The sequence below is a fragment of the Entamoeba invadens genome, assembly GCF_000330505.1.
Source record: "Entamoeba invadens IP1 unplaced genomic scaffold scaff_1105074726715, whole genome shotgun sequence".
Lineage (NCBI taxonomy): Eukaryota > Evosea > Mastigamoebida > Endamoebidae > Entamoeba > Entamoeba invadens.
The window spans coordinates 330449-355947 of record NW_004440286.1 but is presented as its reverse complement, the minus strand read 5'-3'; the positions used below and the strand labels follow the sequence as shown (position 1 = coordinate 355947).

The following is a 25499-nucleotide window of genomic DNA, read 5'->3' as shown; positions in this document are numbered from 1 at the left end:
TCCTGAGTTACTCACCGAAATAGCCAATAAATTAACAATAGAAAATAAAACACTAAGAGAAACCAAAAGACATTTGGCAGATAGTGTTTTGAATGAAATAAGAACTAATATAAAAGTAGTGTCGATTTCAACAATAAGTCGATATATCAAAGACCCAGACATAATGAAAGTAGCCGAACTTCCACCTTTAAGTTTTACCGAGTGCACAATAAGGGGTCCCAGAGCGAACACACAGGAAAACAAATTGCTACGAGTACAAAAAAGAAGAGAACTTGATCAATTTATTTCTTCGGGTTATCAAGTTGTTTTTGTCGACGAGAGTCACTGGAAGGTTGGCAATGTCAGATCCAGAAATTGGGGTGTTAGAGGAAAAAAACATTTTCGTGAACAACCATTGTCGACATTTAATTTATCTTGTGTCTGCGCTATAAGTGATACCGGTCAAATATTTACTTATTAACCAAACTATTAATGGGGAAATATTATAAATATTTAAATCCTCATTGAAGCATTCACAACGGATGGAAGCAGAATGTATTTGTCATGGACAATGCTTCAGTCCACAAAGATGACATTGTTCAACTTGCAGAAGACAGAGGGTGCAAAGTGTTGTTCAATGCGCCTTACTCACCAGAGTGCAACCCTATAGAAAACGTATTTGGAATATGGAAAGTCCGAGTTGGAAAATTGAATAATGTGACTATAGCAGATATGATTGAAAACATCTCAAAGTGTTTTGATGAAATTAGTCCAATTGAAATAAGACGAATTGTAATGAATTTTATTAATATTGTTTCTGTGAAAGTTTTTGCAATGGAAGATCTTTAACTGGTTTTTAATTGTTTGTGTTTATTGTTTTGAGAATTCAAACACAGTTTTGAAACAAATAATTAAAAATTTGAAACAAAAAAACAAGTTTTTTCAACAATTAGTCATAATTATTGTAAAATAAATCATTTAATGAAACAATTATTCATTAATTTGAAACAATTGTTTTTCTTTTGAAACAATTAATTATTGTTTTGAAACGGTGTTGATTAAAGGTACATTTTTATCATTATTTTGAAAAATAACATTATAATTTTGAAAAAATTATTAAACAAAATGAAACTAACTGTAACAACATATCATTATTATTTCACATTATTTATCATATTTTAATAAAAATATTATAATTTTTTTCCTTAACAAAACAAAAGGAAATATTAAATGTGAATGTATATTTTTATCTTTTTGTTGAAACAAAATTGTCTAAATTTGGGTCGAATTAATTATTATTTTGTAAATCGGCATTTTATTTTCTACTTTACCAAATAAACTGTTTTTCAAAAGTCGGTACTGGGGTGTCCCGATTTTTTGCATTTATTTTATTTATTATTTTTGGGAATCGTTTTTTGTAATAAATTCGCTTATTTTTTCCAAGTAAAAAAGAGAAAAACAGTCTTCAAAATTATTTTTTTACTTGAAGAATTTTTAAGCATTAAAAAATTCCATATAAAATTTGAAATAACAGGATTTTTGTGTCAGAAAAACACACGAGTGATCCCAAAAGTGCATTTTATTATAAAAAGCTGATAAATTTAATGCCAAAAATTTTCAAAGTCGAGTCTTCATTTATAATAATAAAATAAATAACAAGCGCTAAAGTATCGCGTAATATCGATATACTGATGGTGTTGTCACAATACAACTTCTTGTTCGTTGTTAATGTTCGTTTCAGGTTGTTGAATTGATGTAACACTTTCATTTTCTTTTAAACTGTCGAGAGTAGTTGGTTCGATATTTTCATCGGGTTCTATATTGTTAAACATGAATAGACCACCGGTTAAAGTATCATAAAAAACATTAGGTGTATTTGTCGGCATGTAACGTAGAAATTGGTTGGGTTGACCAAAAAAAATCATTTATATTAAAACGATTCAATTTTTATTCAATTATAAATGAATCGATTTTTACATTTTCTAAGTGCGTGATATTTGCTTCTTTAATTTAATCAAAATGGTTTAAATATTAATGATAAATAAATTAAAATAATTAATTATTTTTTTACCTTTTATTTTTTGCATAGAATGAGTTTTTTATAATGAGTTTACCATTTAAAAAATACAAAAAAAAGAATTATTTTTTAGAATGAGTTTTCTAGAATGTAAATTGTACAGAATGAGTTACCCGGAATGGATTTTCACCCCACCAAATATACAACAGTGTTGATACAAAGGTAATTTTCAAATTATATTCCCACTTAAATAATAGTTGTTTATTACATTGAATTTATTGATTGTAAATAGTAACTTTTGTGCAATGACTATGATATAGATTAAAACAAAAATAAACGATTATCATCAATTGCATTGTGTAACTACGTCGATGTGCACAATTTTCATTCAACAACTTTTTGTTAATAATTACATATAAGAGCGTTGTTATATACAATTATTCTTTTATTACTATATTTTTCTTATTATTCAAATAAAAAGACATAATTAAACATATATACCTTAGTGACACCACAATTTTATTATTATATAAAATAGAAACATGTATTGATTATTAATTTCAAAAATTTAATAACAACAGTTTGTGTATTAGGTTTCACTGTTAAAAACAACATTTTCATTTTTATAAAATGTCAAAAATAAAACGGGATAACGTTTTAGTGTGAAAACGTGTAAAATCAAACCTAAATTTGAAATTATTACACTGAAATTACTAGAATAGCACAGCTTAAAACATTTTTGCTTTAACTTGTTGCTCTCTTAATATATACATAAGATATATAAATCAAAATTTTATCATCAAAGAGTAAAAGCAGACGATACAATAATTATAAAATTGATTTCAGTTCTTTGTTGTGGTAAATTAACTTTGTCGTTTCAACATAAATGAATACATTTTTGAAATTATTTCAAAATTCAATTCCATACATATTTATCTATAATAACTGTAATTTCTCTAGATCATACATAACAATAAATTAAAACACAAATGTTTGTCTTTTTGGATTTATAATACGATGCACATATAATCTAAGTAATACACAAACATTTAATATCAAATTAATTGCTTTCAAATTGAATATTAATAAAATAGAAAAAAATATTTTTAATTAAATTTATAAAATATGTTTAATTGTATTTAAGAGACAACACCAATGTTAATGAAAAAAACAAATTGGTTTATTATCAACATTTTATGTATATTTGATTATTTATCATAAACAAAATTAATGTAATTGTCAGTTATATTAACCAGTAAATATATTTTATTTAAACGTAACATGTACAAATGGGTTGTGAAAAACAAGTAGTTTTAAAATTTATTTACATACTTTTCATAATATAATATTTATGTATTTGTTTAGTTTGAAATTATATGTTTACACACTCAAAAGGTATACATGTTTAATAATTTTATCCGTTTTTACTATGAACATGTAAAGTATAAAAAATCATTTTATTTTAATTATCAAAATACAATCATTAAAAGTAACTGTATTATCAAGTTATTATTTCACTTTCAAAAACAGTTGTGATGTCATTTTCATAATGTGCTATTTATGTGTGTAATCAGACATAATAAATTAAAAAGATAATATATATTCAATAAAGTTATTTACATGTTATTATCGACAGTGAGTTATTGGAAAATATTTTTTTGATGTAGTTACACAATTAAAATAGTCACACCTATTCTAAATATAAAAATATATTTAATAATCAAAAATATGTCAAAAACAATTATTATCTTTGGTTAATGTTTACATCAACAAATACATTTGAACATGATTGTTGATTATTTATTTATCATTCCATGTCTTGTCATCTTGACAACCGAGAGTGTGATTTTCAAAAACTACATTTCTAAATTGAAATACAATTGTTAAAATATGAATATTTTTATGGAAATACAATTATTTTTTTGTTTATTAAATATTTTTTTTGTAATCACTTTTTTTAACAAAAAAAATATTAATTAATTAATTTTTTATATTTATAATTATTTGACACACATTTCAAACCTTTTTTACAAGTTCTTAATTATTTTACGTATGTTTTTGACTTTAAATAATTATTTTCAGCCCAAGAATTTTGATGAATCTTCAAGGTCACCTTTAAAACAATAATAACATACCAAATTATTTGATTGATTTATCAATTTAAGTTTAATATTTTACTCTTACATTTTATTATTCAAAAATTTAACTGTCATAAATTGTAAAATAAACTATTTTTTACAAACTTAAAGTCGTTCTCAATTGTTTTTTTTTCTTAATTATTTCAAACTTGAATTATGTAATTTACCTTTGAGAATTCATAAAAATTGTTAATTTTAAAAAATGGTAAATATTAAACAGATATTTTTTAAAAAACCAAAAGAAATTAACGATGTTTTCCTTTCCTATTTCCCTCAGATCAAAGATTTTTTACAATGAAAACCACCAGAAAATTGTCGTACATTGTGTTTTTCGTATTAAATTTATAACGGAAATAATAAAACACGTATAAAATTTTCACTGAACAATGAAGAAAAAAAATAGTGTTTAAAAACAATAAAACCCGAAATTATTTAAGAAAATACTATAAAACTAAGTGTACGACTTTTTATTAAGGTCTTTACATTGATTTGTGTTAGAATAGAATAATATATTTCTGTATAAAATACACTTAAAATGAATTGGTTTTTAATAAGTTAATATTGTTGGATTATTTTTTATACTAAAGGGTTAAAAAACAAATTTTGGAAAATAAATAGAATCACTTGATATTCATTATCTATTCTTCAAACATTGTCTTTTTGACAAAAAAAATGTTTTTTGTTTTTAAAAAGACGGGAATAAGATAAAAATAAAAAAACAGGTAAAAAATTAATACTTTTATTTGGGAATTTTTCAAAAAATAATCCCGAAATATTACGATAATGTTGGTCCGAAAAAATTTCGGACAACTTTCCAGACCATACATTTTAGCCAATGACTTAACCCTTAAAAGTCCAAAAATTATGTTAATATAACATAAATATATACCTATATTTACATATTTTAAAAACTAAAACTGTCATTAAAATAAATGATATTTAAAATTTAATTTAAATTTGACAGTTCCAGTTTGATGTCACACTTTTAACATTTAAAAAGTTTGCAAGTTTTATTTTTTTCTGATTTTTAAAATAGTTTGTTTAAAATACACATTTAATTGAAAATATATAAATTTACACCTAATAATTAAATAGGAAAGATATGTTTTAACGAATTCTACCTGAATAATAATTATTAATATTTTGATATGATAGAAATACAATTTGATTATTTTGTATATTTTTTAATAAAAAATAAAAAACGATAGTTTAGTAAATATTTTTAGTTAATATATCTCCATAGTATCTCTTTGTCTACAAAATGTTTCTGAATGAAAATAGTGAATGGAAGTCTTAATCCACAATGAATGAAATGAAATTTGTCCAAATGTCAAAAAATGTATTTTCAATGAAATATTAAGTCTAAATACACAAAAGTTACAGTTTTGTGTTTGATAAATATAATATATATGACAAATGAAAGCTGTTTTAAACGATATATCAACTTACTATTTGTTGTAACTTTATTATTTTATCAGTGTCTATATATCAAATTTTTTATTTATTGTTGTGTTTTTGTTTTATAAACAAAGTGAAATGTAGACTTCTAAGGGTTTAATGATACAAAGAAAAAATTAATGAGGTCTAAGTTTAAATTGATTATAATTAAAAAAAATGTTAATAAAAAAATAATGTAAATATAATTCATCATTTCCTCAACTTATCATTCCGAAATCACCGGAATGACCAAACATTAAAGTGTTGACTTACAAGAGAAAAACAAATCCAATGACCACACTCAAGAGCCACATCCCACGCCCATTGTCTCGCAGGTTCCCACGATCTTCAACAACACATTTACCCATTGTTGTGCACACAAAACCATCTCTACACTTTCCACAAGCTGGTTCGCATCCAACAGTCCACATCCGCTGACCAACGTCTTTTGAATTATCGTCGACGTTACACTCCGTTCCCCGACAATCAAATTCGGTGGAGTTGCACACCACAGTCCGATTGATGAACCTGTCAGAACGAGAGAGTTGTGCCGACAAAAGAGTAACCGTATCACCTTCGTTGTTCAAGTAGACAACACTAATTAAGTTACCAAATTCTTTGTTGGCCGCGTCAAAAACCGCCTTCACTTGTATGATATCACCAATCCGCTGCGTTTTGAAATTCATACTTCCAGTGATATTGACCAAAGTTTTTAAATTGGTCAGAAGAGCCATGTCCTTCACGTGATAATATGAAATTCGTTGAATTGAAATGTCGGTTGTGCTTTTTAACTCGAAGCTGAGCTCTTTGAACTCTTGGGACATCACTATCGGAGAAGAAAAGGCGAATGACATTGATGTGAAAGCTTCGTGTTTTTCCGTGCGAAATATTGGGTTGGTGTCAGATATCCATTCGTATGTTTTCCCGTCTGTAATTTTAAAAAGGTACCACCGCATGACGCTCAACTTGTCCGAGACTTGTGGGGAATAAATGACGTTTTCTGCGATGTATATACAATGCTCCAATGCGAATGTCCGAAACTTCGCGTTCGAAACGTATCTTTTTATTTGGTTATTTGTAACGGTCAGTTGGACGTTCTCAAAGCGCACTTTTTCGTTCAAAAACGTCACAAGATTCAAAATAACATTTTTAGAGGAGAGAGGAAGCTCAAAAATATTGTCTTCATTTGTTTGATACACTGTACCATTTAATTCAATGAATTCACTTATTCTGTTTGAATCAGTAATTTGTACGAAACTAGTTGTGGTCGTGTTGTTCAAAACCCAGAGAGATGGACTCACGTTGAGATCAAAGTCCGTTTCTGCGACAGTCATTTGGGCGAAGGCGTCTGTTGATGCATAAAACCCCTTTGTGATGATGTTAAAAAGATTTTTTGATACTCCAACAACCGCAGCCTTTGGCGGGAAGGGTTTTCCTTGGAATGTGAAATTGAATGAGCCGGCAATCATACAGTAAACAGGAATGTTACTCGAACCAACTAACTCCAACCATTCCCCACATCGTTTGACACGATTGTCGCCTTTGTTCACATCCAGAAAGTGCTCATTGACGTAACAAGGCGACTTGATATCAAATCCTTTGACTTCATGTTTATAATTTGGTATATTTGAGTAACACTCTTTTTTGATCTCCGCGTTAACGTCGGAGGAGTCCATGTTGATTGCCAAAAAGTCTGGCATACAAATTTGAGAGAACGCATTTTTGGATTGACTCATTGTGAAAGAAAACATTAAACAGAACGAGAGAGTAAACATGATCGGGTGTAACATGCACTTAATAGTTACAACTCAGTTTAAGTGTGAAATTGCACGATTTGTTTGCAAAAATACTAACAACACATCAATAAAAATAATTTGAAGTGGGGTATTTTACTCAAAGTGAATTCCACATCAGAGTCTTCAGAATGTTAACTTTGGTAAATTAATATAGTAATTCATTGTATATTAACCGCATTTGGTTGTTGTTTGGTCATATTTAATCAAATACGCCGATTCGTTGTCGATGGTAATATAATTCAAAAAGATTAAAAGGTCCAAAAATTTCATCGAAAACATAAATATTTTTTAGTGGAATTCATAACGAAATATTTTAAATAGCTACAATGATAATCTCTCTGAAAAATATTGTTTGTTTTTTCTTTTAACAATATCTTACATAAAATTATTATCAATGTTATATAAAATAGCTAAGATATCAACAAATAAAGTCTTGTGAAACTATTCGATTTCTAAAAAAAGAAAAAATGAAAACGAAGATTATTATTTTAAAAAAAACATCATTTTTGTGATTTATTATTATAACAAACATTTAATCAAAAATATAATAAAAATATAATAAAAATATAATAAAAATATAATTATAAGGATAATTATAAGGATATAATAAATTGGTTTGTATTTTTTCTTTTTTTAATATTTAAATGTCGAAATGCATTTGAAAAATAAAGATTTCGACATTTTTATTACGAAACACATCACCAAAATGTTTAAAATACATTTTATGGACAAAGACAATAAAACAAAGATAAACTGTATTTATTTTATAGTTTTATATTAAATAAATATCTATTATATTATAATTTTATAAATATTTATTTAATTTAATTTTCTTTGGAGAGCGAAAACATTTATCAAATTTAAGTTGATTTAACAATATTAAATGGTTATCGATTCTGGATAATTTTTTTTGAGAAAAAACTATTTGAAGAAATGTACAAATTTGAATTATGAAACTCATAAAAAGTCGTATTAGTAGGTTACTAGTAAATTTTTAATAAATTGTAGAAAGTTATTATAGAATAAAACTGTCTCCCAATTACAAATGAGGATTTTTTGTAACTAAAATTATAATTGTTATTAAAAATAAATTTATTGTTATTGAAATTGCTTTTATTAAAAAGTTTTTATGTTTGTATAAAACTAATTTATTATAAATTGTATAATTATGATTAAATAACTTTACATAATACTTTATTTATTATGGCTTTTTATTTAACATTCTTTGAAAGTTTTTATACAAATTAAAAAACTTGAGTGGGTAATAAATAATAATAATATGAAATAATAATAATTTATATATTTCTGTTTTATTTGAATTTGATAATAAGTTAAATTTAATTAATTACAATAAAAATAATGATGATAAATTTCTAAATAACGGGAATTTTACAATTTAATCACTAAATTTCCAACTTTTTTGATCTTTATGTAATAATAATAATTAAAAAAATGATTTTAAATTATTAATAAATGAATTATATATAATAAAATTAAATTAATTTATTTTTGAATTATGAAATGATTATAATGAATAAAAAAAAATCTCAAAAAAAACAAAAAAAATGTTAGGAATAGATCCACACAACTATTTAATACCAAAAGTAAGTGCGACTCAACATTTACAAACAATTGACTCTTTTCGTTTTGACATTTTGGAGAAGAAAATTGATATTATTCTTTTTAGAACAGATTTAATTATGAAAGAACTACGAACAATACCTCGGTGTAAAGATCAACAAAACTTTAATTTAAACGAAACTAATTTGTCTTTAAGTCAACGAAAAATGGAACAAAATCACGACTTAAACAAAGAAATAGAAGAGAAACAATCCCCATTAAAACAAAACAAAATTCTTGAAAAAATGCACCAAACTGAAAAAGAATCTCAAACCCAAATTGTTCATTTTAGTTTACCGAAGATTGAAAAAGTGGAAAATCAAAATGACGAGAAGATTGAAGCGAAAAATCTTGAGAAGAGGGAAAAATATCTGACTGAAAAATATAAAGCGCTCCGAATAATTAATGAGGATAAAAGAAAACTATTAGAAAATCTTAAAAAGAAAAAAAAAGACCAAGAAAAATTAAAATTTTTCAATACAAACGTTTTGAAAGGACAAATTGAAATCCCAGAAAACTTGAAAATTGATGTGAAAAGTGTCGAGCAAAAACATCCACAAAACGAAAGTCAAAACGTAACAATCAAACAACTTCAACCCATCAAACAAAGTGATGTTGAGATCGAAGATCAAATTGCCAAAACGAATGAACTTCAAAAAGAAAATGAAAAGGAAAAAACGAAACAACCAGAAAATCCTACGAAAGAACAAATTGAACAATTTATTATTGAACGAATAACAAACACAATTAATAAATTTGAAGATGATTATGACATACTCAGAAAAACAAATAGAGCCAAGAAAAACGAAATACAACTTATCAAAAAGAGACGTCTTGAACAATACAATGGTTCTATTTCTAAACTCTAACTTAAACTATACCTTCTAATGGTTATGTATCAAAATTATAGTTTTTTAAATTATTCATTTATAGTTTGATTTACAACTTAATAAAAAATGAAATAAAAATTTTACTTTAACTATAAAATATTATAATAATAAGATTTGTTTTTATTATAGCAAAAACCAAACTTTTAACTATAAATAACTATAATAATAATTATGATTATTATTAATGAAAAAAAACCAGTAAACTACGGGAATAATGATGATTTTTTCCCAAATAGACATTGGATTTCATTTTTGGGCTACTATAAATAGTATCTTATACCTTATTATAATTAGTTAATTTAATACTACACAATCGGGAAGAGTATAATTACTGAATAAAAAGAGGGTGAATTGCAATAAAAACGCGTTTCTGTGTGAATGAATTGTACTAAATTGGAACCATACTTTACCATATCAAAACAACACAAGAAATCTTCATCAGGTTTAGATAACCACTTGAAGTATCTTCATAAAAGCACATAACAAATGAGTCGCAGCAGATCCAACAGTACAAGCAGCTCTTCTTCAGACGACTTTGACAAAGACTACGCCGATGGGACTTACATGGACCACAGAGGCTTCCGTGCCGAGGCATTGATGGCATTAGCAGATGTCTACCAATATAAAGAAGCGGATCCAATGGATGAATTTGGATTCCCTAAAATAGCTGAGGACTGGGAGTTATCCCAGTTTTGGTATGACAATGAGACCGGAGACAAAGTGATAGACTTCATAGCCAATTATGTGAATATGAGAGAGAACTGTAATGTCGCTTGTATATCCACCCCATCAATCTACAAAGCTTATTTAAGAAATAAGAATAAAGTGCCTCGAGCAACTTTCACCCTTTTTGAGTACGACACAAGGTTCCAATCCACCGGTGTCAACTTCACATTTTATGACTTAAATAAACCGGAAATGGTCCTGGAGAAGTACATCCATCTCTTCGATTTGTTAATCATTGATCCTCCTTTCTTGTCTGAAGACACCACAGACAAAGTCTATAAAGTTTGTTATTTATATTAGTATATTCTAATTTAATATAATTATTATAATATTATAATAATTATTATAATATTATAATAATTATATTATATTAGTACATTATAATTTAATATAATTATTATAATATCATAATAATATTATTAGTATATTATAGTTTTCAAAGATTTGAAGTAATTGCTGTATTAAACAGTAGACGGCACAACTCATTGCTAAACCAAATGAATGCGAAATTGTGTATGTCACGGGTTTGAAGGTCGAAGAGTGGCTAAAAAAGTGTTATTCAAATATTCAATTAACAGACGTGTCTGTTCGCCACGAACATTTACTTAAAAACCCATTCGGTCTTTTTTCAACTAAAGTCCCTTTAATTTGAATGATGTTTATCTTTTAAAGTTGATTTGTTTTTTATTCTACAAATCATTACTACATTGCAGTCCAAATGTAGTCACAGCTACTTTATATTCAATAAAAAAATTATAAGTGACTCTCAAAAGTACCTAATAGTTTTTCAAAGTCGAGTGAAGACTTCTTCCATCAAACAAGCAAGTGACAAAGATTGTCCTTCCGATTATTTGTATATAGAAGATCCTCGAGACATTCGTTTTTATGCCATTTTAGTCTTTCAATACTCTGAACTCATTTGTTATAAAGAACCAAATTCTATAAAATGTTCTATTTCTATAAATACTCAAACTATATAATAATATATTTATAATAAATTAATAATATATTTATAATAAAATAATCTAAAAATAGAAAAGAAGCATTCAAATGAAGTATGAAATAATCTCTGAACTTCCCGTCTTTCCTTCGCCAAACTGTTCGTTCCAATTTCTTGTTTCTGTGAGTAACGGAGAGTCTTTATTAGTACTTGGATTCATCGTCGAAAGTACTTCCAAGAAGTCGTTATCATCAATAGGTCGAATATCGATCTTTTTACTCTCTTCTTTCTTCATCACTTCCTTCTCTCCTTTCTTCTCTTCACTTTTCAAATAGTCGCGCAGTGGTCTCATTGCCGCCGCACACGACAAATTGAACAAATCGCATCCCGAGTATCCATTTGTCTTTTCCGCTATTTTCGAGATATCCACTGCAGTGTTCTCTCCCTTTAGAATCACTTTCAAGATATTTTCTCGGTCTTCTTTTGTTGGTAAATCAACTAAAATCCTCCGACTGAATCGCCTCAAAATGGCGTCATCCAAATCGAACGGGCGATTCGTCGCTCCCAACACGATGATTTGTTCCATATTCTTCGACTTCAGTCCATCCCATAATGTCATAAATTCGTTCTTCATCTTTCTTAACGTTTCGTTCTCATTTTGTGACGTTCTCTTCCCCAGCAGTGCGTCGACTTCATCTATAAATATCACACACGGCGACAATTTCTCCGCAAGTGAAAACAGCGCTTTCACAAACTTCTCCGCTTCACCAAACCATTTCGATTCAAGTGACGACAACGACGCATTGATGAAATTCGCTTTGGACTCCTTCGCAACGGCTTTCGCTAACATCGTTTTCCCCGTCCCTGGCGGGCCAAAGAATAAGATGCCTTTACTTCTCTTCGTCAAACTTCCCTTCTTAAACAGTTCTGGTCGGAGCAGTGGTAAAGTGATGCTATCATACAGTGTTTCTTTGACCTTTTCAAGTGCTCCAATATCATCAAATGAAACATCTACATCAGCACTTCTCACTACATCGCTCATCAATTTCTTCTCAAAGTCATTCTCCGCTTCTAACATATCAACAGCGTCTTTCGTGGGATTCAATAATTTCTCCATCTCAATCGCTCCCAACAAATTCTCCTTCTTTATCACTTTAACCTTCTCGTTGCTCGTTGAGATCTCTTTCCCTATCGCCCATCCAATAATCTTCTCCGCATCTTCCTTCTTAATTTCATTGTCTATAGAAATGTCCTCATTCTCTTCTAACTCTATCCCATACCGACTAATCTCACTCTTTAACATCTTCTTCGAACGATCCCCTCGCATCTTCTTCCCATCTTCTTGCATCATTATCCACCACCCACGCGCGGACTCCCCCGTCGGCGTCGCTATATTAATCGTGTTCCCAAACATCTTCGAAAGGGTTTTGGATATGCTCTTCCCATGACTTTGGCCCTTCACTCCATACCCATCAACCATCTTCATTTCTTTCTCCCCAAACATACACAGCCCTGGGTCAACTTGGGGTATCTGTTTCGCATGCCCAGACTTCACTGCTGAAGATGACGCTGAACACCCAACTAAAATCCCTCGTGTGCGCTTTTTGAAGTCATTAATGAACGATCGGATCTCAGTGGAGACATCGCTCTTCGTCTGGAAGAATTCGTCGACGCGTTGTAAGACAACAATCATCTTCGGTACTGCATTTAATATCTCAGGAAGTCGCCCAATCAGTCTGCGGTCTTGTTTAGGGACTTCTTCATCAACACCACCAAGTAAATCAACTTCCACAAAGGCTCCACTATACTCATTCGAATTGCTCTCAAAATTCACAGCTACCTTCCCATCAGAAACATACAACACTTTCCCAATTCGGCCTAATAACTCCTCATTCGTGCTTTTCCCTTTACCTATGTACTTCACACGATCACCAGTTTGAAAGTTCTTCGAACACTCTTGCTCGACTCCATCAACCGCACCAAGTAATGTGCAGTCGATCTCTAACATCGGCACATTCATCTCGTCGGATACGCGCTTTAAAAGTCTTTTCAAGAACAAATCGGCCCCCGTGGGCGCAGTCACTAACAGAGTTCGCGCTATACTTTTGTTCCTCGAAAAGAACTCGGCCTCTTCGTCCGACGACGTCAAACAAAATTCGAATTGGGTCCTCAGCTGCGTCTTCACGTTGTCCAGCACAAAGCTCCAGACGTCTGAATTGTCTTCTAAAGTAGGGTTTGGGTGATAAACAAGTCGATTGATCAATTCAGTGATTGACGGTGTTTGTGTCATCCGTGTAGTTGCGCTTTGTCGATGCTTTTGTGCTTGTCGTGGCTTTTCATCTGAGACTTCTTCGGGGTATTGGCATGCATTATCCCCGTCGTAGTAATAAAATCGGAAGATGTAAGGCTCTTGGAAGTAAAAGCCGATCTCATTGCCATCTTCAAGTATCACTTTCTCGCGATTGTGCCCCTTCCGAACGGGTTTTTGATTGACGTAGACACACCCAAGAGGACTGGTGACCTCAACAAAGCCTTTATTTCGATCTTCGTCAAACACAAAATTACAATCAACAAAGACGGACATCGATATGTTGTTGGTCGTGTTCTTCGAGATCGGAAAAATGTGACCAACTAACTCAATTTCAGGATGACTGTTCCCATGAACGGGTTTTAAGACTCCCCACTTCTTCTGCTCATCATCAGGGCGGCGCTTCGGTTTAAAAGTGTCGTCAGGAAGTTGACGTTTACCTTCTAGGTACATCCGGTCCGGTGCAGACATTTGGTTTTTGTGTTTTTAGTGTTCTTTTTCACTTTTTCTTCGTTGAAGTGTTTCGTTCAGAATTGTTCATCAAAAAATTTGTGTTTTTTGGATGAAAAAAAACTACAATTTTGATCCTGAGTTTCAGTGTGTCAAATTCAGAACTCGTTGATAATGAGTTGAATTTATATGTATTTCTCAAAACTGTTGTTTACTCCAATTTGTTAAACTATTTTAACGGATTTCATTGTTATTTCATTGTTTTGGGATTTGAAAAAATAAGAGTGATGATTTTTATAGACAATTTGAGAGAAATTGAAAGATAAAAATTGGGAATTCTGATCCGATATAATATATAGGAAATAATTTATTTATTGGATGGATAAAAACGAGAATTAAATAATCAATGTGATTGTTGTATAATTAAATTTATTATAATCATTAATTATTTAAAAAATATCGTTTTAATCTTGATTTGACCATTTTTTTCACAATTTACTTTTTTTTAAGATCAATAGTAATCTAATGGTTAATTAAACTAATTTTTTTAAAATTGTATTTCTATAAATAGTTTTTAAATAATTATAATATAAATCAATAATTTATAGTTTAATATGTTAGAAATGTTTTATTTTTAATATCCAAGAAATAGATCCCATAAACCATTAAGTCAAACTGATCTATCAAAATAAAAGAAGACAAATGGAAATATTAACGACGGAGTACATAGATTCTCCATCAGTTAGTCCGTATAGCAGAATTAAACGAAATTTTTATGACAAGTTAAAGCAGAAGAATCATTTGAAAGTGGATTCTGTTGTCGACCAAGACTCTATTAATAAGAAGACTGTTAAAGAAACAAACAACGAATCATTCAAAACTAAATCTGTACTTATTCCAATAAGAACAAAACCTCTTCAAATCAAAATATGTGCACAACCTCTTCATTTTCTTCCTGCAAGTCCTCGAACGAATTCCGTTTGTTCTATTCTAATAGAAACAATAACATTTCCGTTAAGTTCTTTTTTCCGTGTTATTATCTTGTTTTTTTGTATCGATTTATTTGTAGGACTCGGTTGACGACGTACTCACTTTGATGCTCGAAAGACGTCAAGAGCTTTGTTCGTCCCCCTTGTCCTAACCAAATAACTGATAACTTACTGTTGTACTTGATTGGGTTTATATTCTTAATAATAAATATATAATAAAAAATGGATTCTAACAATTAATTTTTTTTCCATCTTTATAGTTAAATTGATAATTAGTAATAATAACTTTTTTACGTGTAAATATATTCATATTTTTTACAATATAATTATAATACCAATTTCTAGTTTTTCTTTTTATCAAACTATAATTTGAATTACATCAAAAGTTTATTGGAAAAAAATCATTATTTAGTAATATTTAGTAATATTTATTAAAAATAATAAATAACAAGATAAATAATTTTCTAATAAAAAAATAAAATAAAAATTCAAACAAAATTTTGTAATTCAAAAAAAAGTCAAATGTTTATTTTTGATTAGAAAAAAAAAATATTCGTTTTTTTGCCAAATATATTTAATATAGTTTGAAATTATAATACTATAGAAACTGAGAAAAAAAGCAGAACAACCCGCACAAAAATAGAATTCACTTCATTTTCCACTTCTCATTTAAAACTTCTAGTAAAATACTATTAAACCATATATTTAATAACAGACACTTTTTGAGTGGTTATCTTGTTTCGGTTTTTATAGATAAAAAGGAGGTGAAAACGGGAAAAAAACCTTGCATTGTTATTATTTTTGGAAAATGTTAAAAGCAAAAAAAACTTTTAAAAGAACTTTTAAAGAAGAATGGCCACATCCGATTCGGTTAAGTTGGTTGTGATAGGTGATGGTGCTGTGGGTTTGTTTCTTCTCTTTCATTTGGGCTTAATTTGGTTTTGACCAAATAGGAAAAACGTGTATGTTGATGAGTTATACTTCCAACGACTTTCCCAGCGACTATGTCCCAACTGTGTTTGACAATTACGTTGCAAACGTGTCGGTTCAAAAGAAGGTTGTGAGTCTTGGGCTTTGGGACACAGGTTTGTTTATTGGTGTTTCTTTTGTTTTTGTAGCTTTTTATTTTATATTTAGACCCATTTTTCCTCCCTTTAATGTAATTTCGTTCCATCAGTCTTAATTTCGAGTTGTCATTTTGGTCATCTCGAGATTGTTGACACTGGAACGACTGGACATTTAAGGGAGGGAAAAAAGAGGGAATTGTGGTTAACAAATCATTGAGTCATACTGTCGTTGTTATTTCAGTTCTATGTTGAATTATTATTATGCGTAACGGTGCTTAAGAAACACAAATAACCAATAGCTGGTCAAGAAGAGTTTGATTCGCTTAGGCCACTATCGTACCCTGGCACAGACATATTTCTTCTTTGTTATGCAGTAAATAGCAGTGCCTCGCTTGCAAATTTAAAGGACAAATGGTACCCCGAGATCCAAAAGTATTGTAAAGACGAATTTAAAATGATGGTTGGTCTTAAGGTTGATCTTCGAGAAAACGCGCAAGAGGTCAAAAAAATAGAAGTTGAAGGGAACAAGATGATAACTCCCGAGGAGGGACAGAGTATGTGTACCGAACTGGATTGCGCGAAGTACATGGAGTGCTCCGCCCTAACTCGAAAAGGGTTAGTTGAAGTCTTTGAGACGGCCGTTGAAATGGTTCTGAATAAAAATATCGAAGACAAAGCCACAAAAGCAAAAACGCCCAAAAAGAAGTGTGTTATTCTCTAAAGAATGTAGATCTTTTCATTGACCTAATTTTATCAATTCCACATGTCATGTTTCAACGTTTTGTCGACACCACAATTTAATAATACATAACAAATCAAAGTAATAAATTTACGGATTCTGCAATAAGTCTCATTCTTTCATCCCCAAACATTTTGAACCCCGCAACTAGTAACTTGAGAATCGAAGTCTCAAGCGCATTTCTTTGTGTTTCGCGAACTTTGCTCATCATCCACTCTGAGGACTTTTCAACTGCACTCGCCATCTTCCGCACAATCAGAACGTCTTGATCTTCACTGCCCAACTCGTCTTCGAAATCCTCCATATCCACGTCTTTCGCAAATATAGAATTCTTCACGCACAACACTTTCCCACCATTTTCTTTGATGTCGAGTTGATTGAAGAGAAAGTTATGAGTCGTTTTTATTTTGCTTATAAATTCAAGTTTTGGTAAGAGAGATGGCAACGACCACTTCATCGTTTCTGTTTTATACTCGTCTTGCCCTTGTTCTGATAACACCAACTCGACATCTGCCGTGTCGTATTGTTTTGTTGAGTAATTATAGCACCTAAAGTACCGTTTTTCAAGACACAACAACCCGACCTGTTTCAATAAATTTGGGTAGATCACTTCGTTTGAAATGTCCGGCTCAAAGAGGGGATAAAAGCCCAGTACCAATTTTGGTATGTTGTAACTCTTAGAGTCGAGTGAAAACTCGCCAAACCCACAGAACAAAAGACCAATTGATGTACTCATGACGGCGTGAGAACCAAATGTGATGTACTCATCGCACACTGAATAAATTCGTTTGAACACCTCATATATTTCTTTATCACAACTCCCCGCAAAGAGCAATGCAATGGACAAACACATTATTTTCAAAGATCTGTCAAAGTGCGGTGTGTTCAACGTGAAATTCTGATTTGCCGATCGAATAGCCGCAAATAGACTGTCTTGAATCTTCTTAATGAACTTGAGAAACACACTCTTTAAAACACTATCAAAGCTTCCCGCGTATTTTAAAGCCAACACATAACACGCCGACGCTATAATAAAGTACTTTGCGTTCACCATTTCAAACGCAGAGAACTTGCGATGGGACAGTTCTTCAGGAATGTTCGCAAATATCCAGGCCTCACTCTTTTCTATTTTGTCAAAGAAAATCAGATTTTTACACAAAATCCGTGCAAAGATGTCATCCGGCCGAATCGCACAGATGTCGCGAAGTCCCCGAGGCAGTTCCACTATTTGTGCTATATCGAAATTGTCGGTATCAAAGTACCCAAGTCCAAGGGACAAACACACTGCCGGCACGGTGATAAGGGTTGGGATCCTTCGGTTATCAAATCTGACGTCTTGGAAATTCTCGATGTTCTCAGCACTCTCCAATTCCCATCCAAATGTACTTGTTGTGCCTTCTGTGCAATTAATGATATTCAAAGGTTTGCCATACCTCGCGCCATTCATTATTCGTTTCATCGCCTCGACTTGGTCGACATCAAATCCTCCACCAAAGTGGAAAATGCCAAGAGCAACTAACCCACAAAAGATCCCCGCCGTGCTTTGTGTCCCTCGGGGATATCTTGTAAATGCCTTTGAAAGACAATAAGTGTCTCTCTCCTTATTTGGGCAGTTCTGATACACAAAAGCATATGCAATCAACGCAAGAAACTGGGTTGAAAGGTCGGGTGGGTTTTGGACGGATGGGTTCAATATGATTTTGATCAGTTGCTCCGTCTCTGAGCTTTTTGAGAACGAGTCGCGTTTGATAATACCGAGGAGCACCGCCTCGTCGACTCGAGGGTTTTGTAGTGACAATGTCTTGTACAGAAAAGTCCGGTCCGAAGAGTCAAACCCTTTTCATTAATCGGTTGTGAGTCAAAAGGGGTGCCTTTGAGGCTTTGTACCCGAGATTTCTATTATCAAAAATTAGTATCGAAAAACGCTAATAAAACGGGTAAAAATATCTTTCTTGTTTTATTAACGTTTTCACATACTAATTTTTGATGATAGAAATTTCGGGTACGAAGCCTAGTGCCTTTAGAAACAAACCATTACAAATACACTTCCCCAAAAAGTTCCCTAAAGTACCGCTGTCCAAATCAATCTTCCCAAGATTGACAGTCTGACAAGATGACAAGCCACTTGTGATTGCGGCTAAAAAGTCCACAGTTTCCCGATTTTTTAGGGGAAAGTCATACTACTGGTCACTCGTTCTCTTTGATAGTTGTTTTACTATAAAATATAGTTGAACAAACTTTAATTGGGGTCGACTCGAAAACACCTTCAAAATTAACTAAACCACCTGTATTTTCTGAGTGCTCGTAAAAAAGAAAGTGACAAGCATACGGTTTTGAGGCTTGACGAAGTGCGGAGATTGAAATTTGTTCATTTGCGTCTTCGAGTGAGTCTGCTGTGATTTCGATTCGTTTTGTTGGGTTGACTAACGAGATCACATCTTCTAGAATTTTCGATCTTTGAGACGGAACGATTTGTGGTGGAGAAATGGTGTGATCTGTTCTGTGGAGGAATGACAACACTGGGATTGATTTTGGAAGGTCGGGTACTTCGTTTTGGGATGTCAAAAAAGGGAGAAGAAAATGAAAGATTGGAGAGAGTAATAACGAGAGTGTCGGGGTTGTATCACACACTAAATTTTGAAGGGGAACTTCTAATAATAAATTTAACATGTCATCATAACTCCCTGATAAATTTGAATAAAATTTGGTTAAGGATGTGAGTTGAGGTGTCGGACCACCAACTAAACTAATTATTTGTGACAACAACGTGATTATTTCATCTTGTTGTGTCATTTACTTTTTTATTTTTTTGTTTTTTATTTTTAAACTTTTGGAATTCAAAAATGTTTTATTTTTTTGTATAAAAATTGAGTTTTTTGAAAAAGTAATTAAATTAGAATTGAAATAATAAAATACAATTATTTTATTAGCACTTAATATAACCCCTTGTTTTTTATTGACTTTTTATGAATGGGATATATAAATATTTTTTGATGTTTTTCCCTTTTTTGCTTGTGTACTGTTAATCATATAATAAACATCTAAAAACAGGAAAAGTAATAAATAAAGTAGAAATTTCCCGATTTTTATATTAATTATTTTTTGTTTAATGTTTTTAAGGTGTTGAGAAAACAAAAAAAAACAAGAAAAAAAACTATATAACTTTTAACTTTTATTTAATTAAAATATAAAAGACTTTTTGTTAAGAAAACAAACAAAAAAATTTGTTGTGGATTTTGGTAAAAATAATACTAAAAATAAATAATCAACTATGCGAAGTAAAAATGACTTAACTATATTTATTAAACTAAAAATTAATAATATATAATATATTTAAAATACTAGATTTACAAATAAAAATATACTATAATTTTTTTATTTAAAAATCTAGAAACAAAAAAGAAAGTGTAAAAATCATCGCGATTGACTTATCTTGTATTCGTTGACCTCCAAAACGACCAAACACGAAATCTCAGAACACAAAACCTCTCATAAGCTAAACAAATATGTAAAAAACATATCAAAACCATTTGAATATAATAAATAGAACTATACTGATAGCTCTATTTTTGGTTTTATGTTAAAACATCGAACTGTCAAACAAAGCTTAGACTCTGTAAACACTATAAAAAGCGATATAACTCTTATCTCATTTAATGAATCATAACGAGCAGTCGCTCAAGGTCCTGTTAGTTGGTGAGTCGGGTGTGGGAAAGACTTCCATTACGAAAAGGCTCTGCCAGGACAAATTTGACGTCCTTTACATTTCGACAGTGGGTGTTGATTACACACCTAAGGTTTGTTGTTGCAACTTTCTACTAAGATTTTAACGTGCAGCAAACACAAGTCGACGACAAAACAATCAGACTTCAACTTTGGGACTCGGGTTTGTTTTTTTTCATGTGTGTGGACTAATATGTGACAAACAGCTGGACAAGAGCGTTTCAAAAACATCACATCGTGCTATTTTCGTGGAGCCCATGGTATTATGATTGTGTACGACATGACGAAACAAAAATCGTTTGACAGCGTCGTGTCTTGGTTTGACGATATCCAGGAGAAGAGTTTGGGAACAACCCCGATTATATATGTTGTTGGCAATAAGAGTGATTTAACCTCTGACGTTGTTGTTGATCAAAAGCAAATCGAGGCAATGTCGAAAAAACTCTCTGGAGCCAAGTTCTTTTACTGTAGTGCAAAGGATGGATCAAACATCACGACAATCTTTGACCAACTTTCAAGAGAGATGCTCATTGAACAAGAAAAAGAAAAGGCAAAATACACCGAGCCTGATAATTGTCTTCAGCGAGGATGCCGTTTTTTGAAATGTTTTTCTTTCTAAACTTACTGCTCAAATGTCTTCTCATTCGACAACATATCTCACTTTATCAATCTTGTGAAATTTACTATATTTATTGGTTTTATTTCTATTTATTACCATTTTTTCAACATTCATTAGTAAACTATAAATAAAAACAAAATTTATTATGATTATTAATTTAATTAACTACAACTATTTTTTCAAGTGTGTTATATATATATATTATAATAATTTTTATTAAAAACAAGTAATTTTAAAAAATAAATAGTTAAAAAGCTATATATTACTATAGTGAACCAAATAAAACAAACAATCTCCCGAAATATAGTACAATTTGGCGTCACTCCATTCCACACACCACTCAGAAATTCTTTCTTATTAAATGGAAATTTTCTTCGATCATCGTGTTACAGTATGCCGTTCTCAGAAACTGCAAATAAGGAAGTTGAAAGAGCATGTCGTTTTGTTCTCTTTTCAGTATCTGTGGAGAGACAAGTAGTGTCAGGCTGAGGAGATTTCTCTGTTCCAAAATGAGCCCGAACTGATTTTCTGGGTACGTGCAGTTCACTAGCAAAAACGAATCCAAGTCGCATCCCCTTAAAAACTCGAGCGTTCCGACAATTGAATCATAAATTTTGATTTTTTTCAAGTTCTCAATCTTGTTGAGTTTGAGTGAGTTGTCTGGAACGTCACCACATAAAAGGATGGAATTCAGGAAAGGAGTGCAGTCGGCCTGGAACATTGAAGTGTTCAGGCATTGCAAGGTCTGCACAAACGACATTGTTTTGAAGAAAAGGTTGTCCTGATCTGTTGTAATCAACTTTGCACGCGTCAACAAGTCGTCGATACATACGTTTGGAAGGGTTGGATGCTCCATATACAATTGGTCCACAATGATATTGGAGGGTAACAGCCGTTTGTTTCTGAAACCTTGGTCGATCGTGATTGAAAGGAAAATGGTGAATACTGGCGGAAAGGCCAAGAGGTGATTAACTGAGTCGTCTGTGAGTTGAATATCGAAGTCCAAAAAAACCTTTTCGATCCCACGAATTTCCGATAATTTCACCAATGAGGGATCAAAGCCAACTTGCACCTTCTTTAAATTCAAATATCTCAGGTGGGGAAGGCAGCGAAGCCTTAACAACTGATCGACGGGGACGATACTGTTATCGCCCTCACGTATTGTTAACGACGTCAAGTTGTAAAACGTACTTGCGTCAGTGATGAAATCGGAGTAATCTTGAAATATCGAAACAAATCTATTTGTGAGAATGCTAAACAAAACTGTAAAGATAGTTTTTTTAACTTTGAACACAAAGTTAAAAATTAACAAACATGTTGAGTTTCGAAAGATTTGGAATGCGTTTAAAAGAGTGGTTATACCCAAATGCCTGCACAGTTTCCAAGTTACTCATCCGTTCAATGTTATACAGAATAGGCGATTTAGTTGTTGTATCATTGAAGGGGTCGATGGCAATTTTCAAATTGGTGAGGCTGGGAAGGGTGTTGATGATATTTTGAACGCCTTGGGCGTGCTCGGCTTGGGTTCCGTGGTCCATTACAACTTCGAGGTGTGAAGTTGACCTACAAGAAATGCACTGGAGCAACTGAGCCTGACTCACAACACCTTCGTAGTCGTATATGAGTGTCTTTGTATTTTTGAGTAAATTGATCCATGAAAGGTCTTTAAAAATGTCATTGTCGATCGGAGATGTTTGTGTTGGTAAGATGAACAAACTGTCGACCTGAATTTGTGACTTAATGAGCTTTGGGCCGTCTGTGTCGTATATACTGAGGTGCGAAATGTGTTGTGTCAAAAAGAAAATCTTCTTGTTGACAAAGCGCAACCGTTGGAGTGTTCGAAAATTCAAACACTCAAAGACCAAATTTAAACCGAGTGGATGAAGAGTCACCATTACTCACTTTTTTTTTTAGTTTTTCGTTGATTTTTTTAATTTCTTATCTATTTTTTCTGGTACACAAAAACTATTAAATATATAGTATTGTTTATAATTTTTTTATAGTTTCAGTTTGGTTTTAAACTATAGTTATTTAAACAATATAATAAAGTCATTATTGTTTTTTTTTGAAAACCGTTTATTATATCAAAAATGAACACAAAATTATGAAATGAAGGACAACTAAATCTGGAAGTTGATTAACACACCCATAGGTTATAGATTTCCGGCCCGCGCATTTTATTTTAACCTTAGGATGTCAATTGAAACTTTTATTTTTATTTATTTCACCAAGGTCAAATCTAGATATTTTTTATCCAGTTCATTTTATTGTAAAAAATAATAACAAAACAATAACAAATTGTTATTTAAATGTTTTACTAAAACAGAAATCACATATATTGTGTTTACACAAGTTACAACACCATGTAATGCTCAAGGTGCTACACAACTCACAAAATAACGTTGTTTTCGTTGATTTAGAATTTTGCAGTTATAACACAGCCCATTTTTTCTCTTACTGTTAGTTTTAACAGTAACATATTTTTCATTTACACAATCACAACACATCGGTATTTCGAATTTTTTTAAAGCAATCATTCTTTCCGTTGAAATACCTGAACGATTCAGTTGCAAAGCAAAGGGTGTTGCTAGTTCAAGTGCCAATTTTTTCATGAATTCCCCTTTATCTTTTTTGAGTGTATTAAGGTTCCATAATACAAACGAGTAATGCACACAAACATCTGCTTAAAACAAGAAATACGATACAGTCCATCTTCTTGACGTTCTTCGACATGAATGCATTTCACACAGTTTATCCACCATATCAACACCACCATTAAGTTTATTATATCTCAAAATAGTTTCTGGTGTTCCATCTTTATCGCTAAGTTTTGTTTTTGAACTGTTCGTTGTAACTATAAACACTCCGGGCTTTGTTGCGTTTTCCTTATATCTTAACATGTTCCATTCAATCCCTTCATGTTTGAACAAAACTGCTCTGTCTGTATCGTCGCTCTTGAATAATTTACACACTCTAAACCGATTTTGGCGTACTGTACCAATATATGACATCCTTCGAGATGTTAGTTGTTGTAACAACTCTTCAGTTCCAAAATAATTATCACAACATAAAACGCGGTCTTTATCTAGTAAATGAGACACTAAATCCATAATCGTGACTCTGATTGGAATTGACTTGCCCTTTTCCTTTTTGGTTTTTTTTTCAATTTGATTCAGTTTCTTCCAATCCAGTTTTATGTCTGTGTTGTGTGATATATTGTTTGTTCTATTTATAGGCTTTTTATACTCTCCGCCACAATACATTGTCATTTTAGACACAAACAACGTTTTACAATCAACAACAGCAAATGTTTTTAGACCATATTTTTCTGGTTTAAGAGGCATGTAAACTTTAAATGGACAACGTCCATAAAAAGGAGACATAATTTCATCTATGACTAAATTCTTTTCAGAAATAAAAACATTTTGAAAATTGTTGTTAATTCTTTCGAATATTTCATAAATTGCTTCATTTTTTCTTTTGAACTTTTCTTGCCTCGCATCTCTCGTTTCTTTGTCATCAAAATGAATGTTATGGAAAAGTTGCTTTAGTCGATATAATGGAAACAACGCTTTGTAATAACAAGAACAATCATTGGTGTATAACTCGGTAAGTGGTTTTTTACCATAGAAGTTGAAACCTTGCATAATAACAACGCCTATAAAAGCTTGGATTTCGGTAAGAGTTAGCTCTTTCCAATCCATAACCTTTTTATGTATTGCATAATTATGAGTTTGTTTGGTGATTATTTTCAATATTTCATCATCAAAAACTTCTAAAAACAATTTATTGGCGTAGTTTGAATATTTTGTGTTTTCGTTTTTCCTTCTGTGTTATGTGTGAAATTTATTTCTGAAAAATATTTTTCAATAAATATTTGTTTTGACCAACATTCAGTACAATTTGGGTCAGTACAACGTTTATGAGTTGTTTGTGTCGTCTTTTTGTCTTCAATGATACCTTCATATAACTTTGTATCAAAATCGCTTATTGAGTTGTCTTCAGAACAACTATCAAATCCATTATCTAATATACATTCCATTTCCATTTCCATTTGATTT

At 31.1% G+C, this 25499-nt stretch overlaps 8 protein-coding genes across 8 annotated transcripts; 4 read left to right on the top strand and 4 right to left on the bottom strand.

The window, feature by feature from the left end:
* Window positions 1–5840: 5840 nt before the first annotated feature.
* EIN_487290 (hypothetical protein) lies at window positions 5841–7361 on the bottom strand (the record flags this gene model as incomplete). Its single annotated transcript, XM_004255970.1, has 1 exon — window positions 5841–7361. One exon carries the CDS (start codon window positions 7359–7361, stop codon window positions 5841–5843), a length of 1521 nt encoding a protein of 506 aa, XP_004256018.1.
* Window positions 7362–8932: 1571 nt separating this feature from the next.
* On the top strand, window positions 8933–9856 carry EIN_487280 (hypothetical protein; the record flags this gene model as incomplete). Its single annotated transcript, XM_004255969.1, has 1 exon — window positions 8933–9856. One exon carries the CDS (start codon window positions 8933–8935, stop codon window positions 9854–9856), a length of 924 nt encoding a protein of 307 aa, XP_004256017.1.
* Window positions 9857–10363: 507 nt separating this feature from the next.
* Window positions 10364–11255, top strand: EIN_487270 (hypothetical protein; the record flags this gene model as incomplete). Its single annotated transcript, XM_004255968.1, has 2 exons — window positions 10364–10885; window positions 11076–11255. The coding sequence occupies 2 exons, from the start codon at window positions 10364–10366 to the stop codon at window positions 11253–11255; spliced, it is 702 nt and encodes a 233-aa protein (XP_004256016.1).
* Window positions 11256–11649: 394 nt separating this feature from the next.
* On the bottom strand, window positions 11650–14322 carry EIN_487260 (hypothetical protein; the record flags this gene model as incomplete). Its single annotated transcript, XM_004255967.1, has 1 exon — window positions 11650–14322. One exon carries the CDS (start codon window positions 14320–14322, stop codon window positions 11650–11652), a length of 2673 nt encoding a protein of 890 aa, XP_004256015.1.
* A 1820-nt stretch (window positions 14323–16142) lies between these two features.
* Window positions 16143–17078, top strand: EIN_487250 (Rho GTPase, putative; the record flags this gene model as incomplete). The annotated part of the gene is made up of 3 exons (XM_004255966.1): window positions 16143–16194; window positions 16244–16375; window positions 16657–17078. The coding sequence occupies 3 exons, from the start codon at window positions 16143–16145 to the stop codon at window positions 17076–17078; spliced, it is 606 nt and encodes a 201-aa protein (XP_004256014.1).
* Window positions 17079–17172: 94 nt separating this feature from the next.
* Window positions 17173–19889, bottom strand: EIN_487240 (hypothetical protein; the record flags this gene model as incomplete). The annotated part of the gene is made up of 3 exons (XM_004255965.1): window positions 17173–18932; window positions 19129–19276; window positions 19335–19889. 3 exons carry the CDS (start codon window positions 19887–19889, stop codon window positions 17173–17175), a joined length of 2463 nt encoding a protein of 820 aa, XP_004256013.1.
* Window positions 19890–20752: 863 nt separating this feature from the next.
* EIN_487230 (hypothetical protein) lies at window positions 20753–21438 on the top strand (the record flags this gene model as incomplete). Its single annotated transcript, XM_004255964.1, has 3 exons — window positions 20753–20893; window positions 20934–20982; window positions 21026–21438. 3 exons carry the CDS (start codon window positions 20753–20755, stop codon window positions 21436–21438), a joined length of 603 nt encoding a protein of 200 aa, XP_004256012.1.
* A 340-nt stretch (window positions 21439–21778) lies between these two features.
* On the bottom strand, window positions 21779–23333 carry EIN_487220 (hypothetical protein; the record flags this gene model as incomplete). Its single annotated transcript, XM_004255963.1, has 2 exons — window positions 21779–22676; window positions 22753–23333. 2 exons carry the CDS (start codon window positions 23331–23333, stop codon window positions 21779–21781), a joined length of 1479 nt encoding a protein of 492 aa, XP_004256011.1.
* Between the last annotated feature and the right edge of the window lie 2166 nt (window positions 23334–25499).